Source organism: Nicotiana attenuata, unplaced genomic scaffold (assembly GCF_001879085.1).
Source record: "Nicotiana attenuata strain UT unplaced genomic scaffold, NIATTr2, whole genome shotgun sequence".
NCBI lineage: Eukaryota > Viridiplantae > Streptophyta > Magnoliopsida > Solanales > Solanaceae > Nicotiana > Nicotiana attenuata.
This window is the reverse complement of record NW_017671424.1, coordinates 61,850-72,246: the sequence shown is the minus strand read 5'-3', so window position 1 is coordinate 72,246 and position 10,397 is coordinate 61,850. Positions and strand designations below refer to the sequence as shown.

Genomic DNA, 10,397 nt, shown 5'->3' with positions numbered 1-10,397 from the left:
ATATATATATATATATATATATATATATATATATATATATATATATATATATATATATATATATATATATATTCTGTATGTTATATTAATCTACACAAATAGGTAATTACTCATTTAACAAGTGTCTACAGTCTAGGGGTGTGCATTCGATTTATCGATTCGATTTTGACCCTTATCGATAACTACTTATCGATTATCGATTTGTACATATGCTTATCGTTATCGTTTCAATAAGGTTTCGATTTTTTCGATTTCGATTTCGATAACAAATAATCGATTCGATTTATCGATAAACCGATTCGAATGCACACCCCTAGCAATAATAACAAAGCTGGTGGTTTTTTCAATACATAAAAAGAATTTTTAAAGAAATAATGATTGACAAGAATGTAATGACTTTATTTCCTTTATATATTCAAAATTTTAGTTGCCTAAGAAGTTATAACTAATTAACAGATTAGTTGCGAACAGTATAACATCCTAGACAAATTCGAAAACATACAAACACAAGTGGCTAGCGAGATAAATACATTACACAAATTACTTGAATTTTATATATCCATGGCATCATATATTACAAGTAATACCATGATGAAGCAATGAGTAATAGATAATTGGACAAGTCGGATTAAGAAAAGAACAAATATAAAATTCTAAATATATAGTAATGCATATGTATGTTATGAAAATTATATTCATGAACCTAAACCATGTTGCTCATATATTATTAGTTTTGGCTACATCCATATAACATCATTGATTGGACAAATTAACCTAAGATTAACCAAATAAAAGAATGTATATGAACTTGAGAAACTTAATTTCTTAATTCTACATGCATGCATGTTAGTTGCAAAGTACAACTCATATCTCTTAATATAGATTCTATAGGTTGGCGTGGGATGATTAAATGATTAATTATTTGTCAATTACTTCTAAAATAACAAAAACTAGTTTGATAACAGAATGTTTGTTAGTTGTGAAGTACAAGTTGCATCCCTACGTTCATTCTTCAGTCTATCTTATTCAAGCGTGGGATATTAACTCATCATAATTTTACATGTTAAATAATTAAGAAGACTATCTTCTTTCTTACAACACCGATGTTTATGTCATCTCGTGTAATATCTTGCAATAGAATGTTTTGTCCGCATGATAACTTGCTTATCTTCTTTCCTCGTATGAATTAACAAAACGAAAGTTAGAAGAAAGTATTCAAACTCTTTTTATATATAGCAAAAGAAAATCAAAAAAGAAAAGAAAAAGAAGAGGCAATTAAATAGTTCTGTCACGCCTCGATCATGCATGCAGAGAAAAATTCCTTATGAAAATGAAAGAACAACAAATAGTTTCCACGCGTTGTCTTACGCAATTTTCATAATCTAAATGGAAAAAATAGTGATATATATCACTATGCATAATACAAAAAAGATAATACCCTCTACAAATCTACATATATGTATAATATAATTAAGCGACGAAAACATAAAACAAAGAAAGAAAAAAAACGCAATAAAGAGAGTATATCCTTGGCATAATAGTTTCGAGAAGAAGAGAATGTCAAAGAACCAACTCCCTAAAAAAAAAACAAGGTTTACAAATACTCAACGAAACACATTTAAGGTATCACCCAAATGTGCATGAGTTTTACTTATAATTTTCCACGCATGGCTATTGTTCTTTCTATTGTTTCCTTGGTTATACATCTTTACAAATATCATATGGTGGGAATCGAAGAGGACTTTGGCTCACTTTGAAAATGGAAATCGGAATCAAGACTAATAGCACTGTTTGACCAATTACTGCAAAAATCAGTTTATTTTTTGAAGTGTTTTTCCTCAAAAGTATTCTTCTTAAAATTATTTTTGGTGAGAAGTAGTTTGTGTTTGGCAAATTAATTTGAAAAGCATTCCGAACAATAATTATTGTTTGTCCAAGTTTTTAAAAACTGTTTCTAAGTGTATGTTGTTTTTCAAAAAAATACTTTTGGGGAGAAACTACTTTTTTCTGCTTCTCCATAACTGGTTATGCTTCTCCTCAAAAGCATTTTTCCTCCCAAAAACTTGGCCAAACACTTCAGCTTGGAAAAAAAGCATTTTTTTTTGAAAAAAAAGTGCTTCTAGGATTGAAAAAGCTTGGCCAAACAGGCTAAGAGTACACATTACTTTTTTAAGTAGTGCTAATAAGATATTTCAAATGTAACCCTAACCCAGTTGAAGACTCAAGGGAGCATATATAATGGCTACACAAAGTACCACGTACCGGAACCTGAAGATGATATATGCTATACGTATTAAAATTATTCTTATAGCCTGTTTGGCCAAGCTTTTTTTTTGGGCCAAAAGTGCTTTTTTTGGTCAAAAGAATTTTTGGCCAAAATTTGAGGTGTTTGGCCAAGCTTTTGGAAGGAAAAAAAGTGCTTTTGAGGAGAAGCAGAAGCAGTTTTGGAGAAGCAGAAAAAAGTAGTTTCTCTCCAAAAGCACTTTTCTGAGAAGCACTTTTGAGAAAAATACACTTAGAAGCAATTTTCAAAAGCTTGGCCAAACACTAATTACTGCTCAAAAATGCTTTTCTAATTAATTAGCCAAACACAAACTATTTCTCACCAAAAGCACTTTGCTTTTGAGAAAAACACTTCTCAAAATAAGCTGATTTTAGAAGCTTGGCCAAACGGGCTATTAGCCTTTTTTCCCAACAATATAACGAATAATACTTAATTTTAACGACATAAGAAGAAATTAATGGCGTGCAAAGAAGAGAACTATTTTCATTTATCTTTATTTTCCTTAATCTTTTTCGCGTGAACAACATTTTTCCACATTCCTTTCCTTTTCTTATTCTCACCATTAGGTAAAACTTGAAAAAAGGAAAGGAAAAAGACGTTCTGCTTTGGTTGAAAGCTCCACGTATGAAAAGGTCCAAAATGCAAAAAAGATGTCAATAAGATTTGAAAAAATTCATAGGAACAATTGGGTATTTTTTTTGAAATAAAAAAATTGGTGGACCAACATTAATTAAATTAACAATACACCACTAGGCTTGACTCTTGTTTCACTATTCCCAATCCGTAATTAAAGTGAAATAAATTAAAAATTGAAGGGGGGGGGGTGGTGAGGGTGAGAAAAACAAAGCATATTTATTACTCCTATTTATATAAAAATATAAAATAAAAATGCAGCGGATATGGTAAGATGCGCCCATTTTTGTCAAACCTCGTGAGGCCCACTTTAGCTATCACGCGTGCTCTTCTATTCTCATCCAACGCTCACTAACTCACCCGCATTACACGGAAAACTTTTCTCTCTCTTCAATCAACGGCTCACATTTTCCGCCTTTGACTCTTTCCTGTCTCTACACCCCCCCTACTCTATACCCCCCTGAGGCCCTGACCCTTCACTCACATATCCCAATACCAAACCACGAGCCTCTTCTTCAACATATTCATCACTCCACACACACACATACACACACACACAAATCAGAGACATTACCTCCCTCTCCAGAAACTTTTTCCTATTGCAGAGAAAATCTAGTAAAGATTTGGGTTTCAAAGATCTTTTGATATTTTCTTCATTTGGGTAATGTTCAAACTTCATTCTTTTTTAGCCTTGTTACTTTAGTCTTGATGGGTTTTGTGAATTGCTTGGTTTGATGTAGATTGTGTTAGTTATTTGGGGCTATTGTCTGTTTGATATTATATTGGTATTTTTGTTTTTTGTCTACTTTTTATGGTTAACCTTCTTGTTGGGTCAGTGAAGAAGAAAAAAAAGGTAATTTCTGAGGGTTTCTTCTTGCTTTTTCAGATTTAGTATGTATTTTGTGTTGGATTATTGTGCTCTTATGCTTATATTGTTTCTGATCCTTGTGAGTGTATTAATTTGTTTGGATCTTTGTATGTGTTTATGCAGGTCTGACCTCCTTCCCTGAGCAATTGCATCATTTTAGTGATTTTATTAGTATTTATGATTTGGTGGAAATAGAGTTTTTAGTTTTCTTTGCTCTTTTAGCGTTGAGTCTCATTGGTATAAACATGTTAATTGAGAAACTTATTGGTATTAAGGAATTATATGCTAGCCTTAGTCTTACAAATATTAGCTTCTCCTTGTAGTTCTAATTTGATGAGTTTCTTCTTGAAGGAAGCTTATATGTTCTAGTTAATTTCTTAAGTGATTCTCTTTCTTCTATGGTTTTTACTTTTGATTCAAATCTATCATTAAAGATGAGCTATTTGTGGGCTTATTTTGATTTTTGGAGCTGTGCTTGCTACTGTGACAGTGGCTTGGATTGAAGACTATAATATACTGAGCTGGACTGAACAACATGCCGTGGGCGTTTTCTTCTTTGAGTTATTGTGTGAAGTGTGTGCGCTTGGTGGTATTCTTTCGCGTGATTCTGTAACCGATTTTACTTGGTGAGATATAGCATCTTGTTACGTCCTAATTCTGTATCTACTTCTTCATGCAAGTCCTAAGTTTTATTTGTAAATATGTAATTATTTCGGTTGAACTATATCTGCTGAGGATTTACTGAAGAGAACAGTAATATAAAAGATATAGGAAAACTGACTACGACTCAAAAATTATAGTGGAAGATAATTTGAGTTGGTTTGGCATTAGAGAAATGGAAATTAAAATCCGTATTCCTCTAGTGTAGTTCTGGCGATGAACTTATTATCTTTCAATGGTGAGAAAATAAGCTGTTCTTTTATTTTCCGAAGTTCCTTAATGTTTAACTAATTTTTGCTTGTTTGATATGACGGATTGCAGATATCTATTTTCCATCTGTGATATTTCTTGAAACTAAAGTCCATTTGGAGGGTGAGAATGTACATTGCATTTACCTTGAAGAGATACAGAGCAGTCAAGAAAGCTGGTGAGATTAAAATGCATGCAGGGAGTGTTGCTTATTGCCAATTGATGCTAGTTTGTCAGGTAATTGTTCTTTTAACTTGAACTTATCAGTCTTTTTCGATTGAGGTTGGTATTCACTCTCCTGTAATGTTTATGTTAAAAGGAGATAGAAACCAAATCAACTAGAACTAGATAGATGCTTTTTCGTGTTTCGGTGTTCTGTTTGTTTTGACCGGTAATTTTCGCTGGGTTCATGATCTCTCACTCACATGATTTATAAAGACTTAGGGGTCGTTTAGTTTGAATACGGCGTGGGATAAGTTATACTGGTAAAAGTTATGCTGGGATTAGTTATGCTGGGATTGTTTTTTATCTATTGTTTGGTATGTTGTATTAAATATGACAATTGCATAATTTGTAAGAAGAATGTATAAGTTATACCGGTGCTAATTACCCCACCCTCTATAAGGTATAAGTTATCCCGGTGTTAGTTTTAATCCTGGGATAACTTATACCTCGTTTGCTAACAAAACGAAGTATTAAGGTGGTGTTAAATTTTTATACCAGCACTATACCTTCTTATACCTCATACCAAACGACCCCTTAGTTTATTCCCTTAGAAAAAAAAGTTTAATGATATTGCCTCTTTTTTTACCAATATTGACTGGATCACTGAGGTACAGTACAGAACATTGTACATCCTCAATGTACTGTATTTCTGTATATTCCATAGGTATATTGAGATTCATACAGTGACCTCGTAGCAGAAATGTATTGAGATTTAACTTTTGTATCCCTTGTATATATGCTCCTTCCATCCACTTCTGTGTGGTGGTTCCATTCGATCTCAAGAAAAGGGAAAATTTGGATTATTTGCTAGGTGTCCTTGTTTCATTTTATTTTGGTTCACTTTTGAAGTTTCTACTCCAAATTTGTGGCAACTGAATGATTTGGTTTTTGGTTTCTTTTAAATTACAGGCTGAATATTTCCGTCAGTTGCTTAAACCTGTAACGTAGTCTGGTCAAGTGAAAGCTTGGGGAGGTTTGGGATTTGCTTGCTTCTTGTTGCTCTTATTCAGCAAAAGCCTGGATTGGCTGGTTTTCTTCAGTGTATTAGAAATCAGAATGACCTCATTAAGCACTGAATGCTGATTGGAACTGTCAGTGCATTTTTACTACACGAATACAGCTTGAATACTTTTCTTTGTTTCGTCTTTGCCTTTCATAACTCTTAGACATTTTGATATTTAAGATTTTCCAATTGGAAAACGCATTTCTATTCCAGTTTACTTGGTTCTTTTGTCATAGTACTCATGCAGAGTAACTATCAATTTTCCCCTCAAAAGCCTTTTTTCTCTCCTGAAGACCAAGCAGGCGGTGGTAATCTATTGGATATTCCTTCTCCATCAGTCTTCGGTACAATGGCACTTCCTACTGGTTTCAACCCTTCTGTGCCTGTTCATGGTTTCGAATTTCAGTCCTCTGAGGCATGTCCAAAGAATTTCATCATCTTTGATCAGACTGATTATCGAAGCCAGATCATGTTCCACCCTGCCATGGCTTCCAAGTTTCCATATCCTGATTTGAATTTTAATGCAACTTACTTCCAAGACAGCATGGAGAGAAAAGTTGCAAATAATGAGAATACAGAAGTTTCTTCATATCTGAAGGAAGATTCAGCCGATATAAATGCATTACTCAGCTTTGAAGAGGAAGAACATGAGGAATATGATGATGAAGAGGTGAGCACTGCACGCACCGATGCAAACTATGGAAACAGTTCCCCTGAATCATACTCTAACTATGATTGTCAATCCAAAAAGAGCAGGACCACTTCTTTCAGGAAGTCCTCTGGCAGTACTAGCAATTGCAGTGAGAAAAAACGCCGGAAACTTAAGAAGATGGTTAAGGCATTAAAGGGAATTGTCCCTGGTTCCAGCAGGATGAATACTGTCAGTGTTCTTGATGAAGCTGTGAGATACCTCAAGTCACTCAAGGTGGAAGTGCAGAAGCTTGGAGTTGAAAATTTGAAGACATTTGCTTGATCTCCTGTGTGCTATGGGTAACTTTGCTCCAATTCAGTCTTTCTAGACGTTGTTATGAACTCTAGTTATATCTGTTGCCTATGTGGAGAACTTATGCGTTGTTTGCTACGCAGTATTGTTCAGTTTCTGCTTTAGAGGTAAGGTAACTTAGTATATGGTCCTTTGTTTCACACTGCTGCTTCGGAGGGAAGGTATCGCAGAATATGGTCCTTTGTCCGATGATAGGACGAGAAGTCGTTTAACAGTCTGCTGTAGTAGCTAGCTGCTCTTATCTAATTTCTCTTTCTAGCCTGTTTCCACTAGTTGCAAACTTTATTATGGTATTTGAATAATTCTCCAATATGTCCACTTTCTGAAACTTTAATCTATATTGGAGCTATTTGTTATTGTTTTAGTACGACTGATGGTTTAAGAGAAATGATTTGTTTAATAGATAATGGGGTGATGATTACACTTTATGCAAGCGTGTTATGGCAGAATCTTTAGCGTGTTGAGTGCCCTTTTTATTTTAATCTTTGCATGCTTTGGTCTTTATTACTTTTGTCTGTTGGGAATCATGAGACATTGGGATTATGTGTTAATGGTAGTATGATCCTGTCTGGGTCTGCCTTTGCCATTTCTGCTGCTCCACTTTGCTAGTGGTTTGCTGTAAAGTACACCACTTTAATCCCTTGGATTTGCTTTGGCCTATATGATTAGGCCCTCAGAGATTTATATTTTCTAATTTTACCTTTTTAAAATAAAATGTACTTCCTCTGTTCCAGTTTATGTGAACCTTCTTCTTTTTTAATCCGTTCAAAAAGAATGACCCTCTCTAAATTTGGAAACAATAACAATTTAGCTTAAACTTACAATTCTAGCCTAGCCTTAATGAGAAGCTTTTATAATCACCCAAATATTCTGGGATCCTTCTTGACTTGTTTAGGACCACAAATTTCAAAAGTTTTATTTTTTCTTAACTTCCGTGCCCAGTCAAACATGTTCACATAAATTGGAACGAAGGGAGTACTAATTTTGAATTAAGACGTTTTCCCCCTCTTCGTCCTTTATTTCTCTTTATATCTTTTCTGGAGAACAACAGCAAACTTTTCTACTCATTTTATGTTATAAAGAGCTTAAAGCGCATATTTTAATTCGGATATATATTCTTCATGTTTTTTGAAAAAAAAATTAAGTATATATTTGCAAACTAGGATATCGTAGTGAAAAGAGAAAGTTACAGAGTTACATGAAGTGGAAAATGTGGAGTATGCCTTAGGACTATATAATCGATCATTCTCTTCTCTTATATTCATAAGACTTGTAAGTCTTCTTAAACAGACTGCTTTTACGAATTACAAATTACACAATATTTTAGGATTCAACTATGTCAAAACGTGGTAAAATTTTCATACTTGGGCCAGCTATTATGTGTCGGAAAAAAGGTGAAGAAAATATTCAGAAACCGAGTAAAAGGAAAGAAAAATAGGAAAAGTAAAGATGACGATATTCAAAATGGGACGAGGTTGCTATAATTAAATTCACAAATGCTGCTTCAGCTTCCATCTACTGACCAAAGACAAATTGGCAATTGCCATAGCCTGCAACACATAATATGATAAGAAGAAATTAATAAAAAACACAAAGAAAACTCGTGCTGTAATTGAAAAGAAGAAGAAAAACAAGTTACTTGGATCAGTAATGGTGATGAGAGCAGTGTTTTTGAACCAACACGATACGGTTTGTCTTCCTTCTAGCTGGTACCACAGATTCATTACAACAGAGGCATGGTTGATTGTAGTATCTGGGTAAAAGCAGGAGCCACCAGCTTGAATTAAAGAGCAGCCAGGCAACCCTTTTTCACCACACACAAACTGGATACTATCTAGCAGTTGCGCTTCTGTAGCTGAAGGTCTTGGCACGCACCACTGCATATTCATTCTTAACTTATTACTCTTCTTGTTTTTGGCTCAAATACAAGACTTTACTTCAAACAAGTTTGGCCATGACTTGCAAATATTGAAGTTATTGTTGAAGTTTGGCTATTAGTGTTTCAGCTTTGAAGTTTTTGAAAATTCCTTATGGTACCTAACGTATACCCGTGGGACTCCGGAGCTCTCCGATTCAGCTAGGTCCATAGTTCCGGAATTTATACGCGAAATATTGAAAATCTTGTTTCATGAGTATTTCAAACTGACATATATAATTAGTTTCACTCACAATTTATTTTTTACGTAAAATTCATACCAACACACAGCTCCCACATACTCTTCTTTCTACTCCAACTTTTACAACTTTTTTTTTTCGTCTTCGGTTTCAACAAAATATTGTCCAACTCCTAAATACTTAATTAACGGAGAAGGTTACCTGTCCAGATGCTTGTGCATTCGCTGGTTTTAGAGTTCCACCTGTAGATATATAAAGAACTAATTAAAGCAATATATTTGAGGATCAATTTATGGTTTTTAATTTTTCAAATGGAAATAAATAAGTTGAACCACTGCTATTTGAACTTTACAAGCATGGAGCTATATATGACAAGCAGAGAATGAGAAAAGAAAAGCTGGATCATCTCATAAACAATAGAAGGGAGAAAACCAAAGTTCATAGGGTGCAAAGAAAGTATACCAGTGTTAGAGAATGCAAGGAGAAGATAAAGGATGAGAATGGGAAAAGCCTGAAATGAGTGAGCCATTGAATGCCTAAACTCTTTAAACTTTATGTGGTAATGTTGTGAGTGTCAAACTTTCTTCTCACTTTCTATGATGTAAAAGAGTGAAGATCAGTCACTATATATTTATAGAGATAAGTTCTATAGTCTCACTGAATTTCAGGCAAAAAAGTTCAAAAGTTTTTTTTGTAATAATGGGAAATTATTAATTATGTTTGTAACTGATCAAGTGATGAGTGAAAGCACAACCGCCAAATCCTGTTTATGAATTCAAGGATATCAAAATCTTTTAATTTGGCTAATTAAGTTGCATATATACCTCTTAGTTGTAGCTAGTTTAGTCCATTATAGACGGAAGGAAGAATAGCCTAAATGACATTTATACTTGTGCCACTTGGTTATGCCGGTCCCCAAACTTATCATTTTGCCAATTGAACACTTACACTCCTTCAAACCGTGTATAATAAACGGTTATGATAGGAGGCTGATCCTATGTGTCATATTTGACTTTAGTGCGTGATTCACATGCCTGTAAGGGGCGTGAGGGCAATTGAAAAAGCCCTAACGGTAATAATGTGGCCTATTTAACAACCATCTTCTTCTTTCTACCTTATTCTCCATTGTTGAATATTACTAATTACATGGACAATACAAACATCAACAAAGTCACCACCTTTTAATGTATTAAGAAACTTTACACATCAACATCTGTTTTTAAAATGTAATAGCCACCACTTTTGTTAACCTTGAATCCAAACAAATCAATTTCTAAAAATCCTAAATCCCTAGCAAACTTGTGAAACAACATAATATGCAGCTCATCAACATTAACAGTAGCTAATTGAGGACAAG

The 10,397-nt window shown here is 34.0% G+C and overlaps 2 protein-coding genes across 2 annotated transcripts; one reads left to right on the top strand and one right to left on the bottom strand.

The window, feature by feature from the left end:
* Positions 1 to 3,393: 3,393 nt before the first annotated feature.
* LOC109208202 (transcription factor bHLH144) lies at positions 3,394 to 7,353 on the top strand. The gene is made up of 4 exons (XM_019371263.1): positions 3,394 to 3,578; positions 4,276 to 4,411; positions 4,767 to 4,931; positions 5,829 to 7,353. The coding sequence occupies exon 4, from the start codon at positions 6,164 to 6,166 to the stop codon at positions 6,893 to 6,895; it is 732 nt and encodes a 243-aa protein (XP_019226808.1). The 5' UTR covers positions 3,394 to 3,578; positions 4,276 to 4,411; positions 4,767 to 4,931; positions 5,829 to 6,163; the 3' UTR covers positions 6,896 to 7,353.
* A 796-nt stretch (positions 7,354 to 8,149) lies between these two features.
* LOC109208201 (major pollen allergen Ole e 10-like) lies at positions 8,150 to 9,643 on the bottom strand. The gene is made up of 4 exons (XM_019371262.1): positions 9,503 to 9,643; positions 9,242 to 9,282; positions 8,565 to 8,802; positions 8,150 to 8,475 (listed from the first exon to the last, which is right to left on the bottom strand). The coding sequence occupies exons 1-4, from the start codon at positions 9,567 to 9,569 to the stop codon at positions 8,441 to 8,443; spliced, it is 381 nt and encodes a 126-aa protein (XP_019226807.1). The 5' UTR covers positions 9,570 to 9,643; the 3' UTR covers positions 8,150 to 8,440.
* Positions 9,644 to 10,397: the final 754 nt, after the last annotated feature.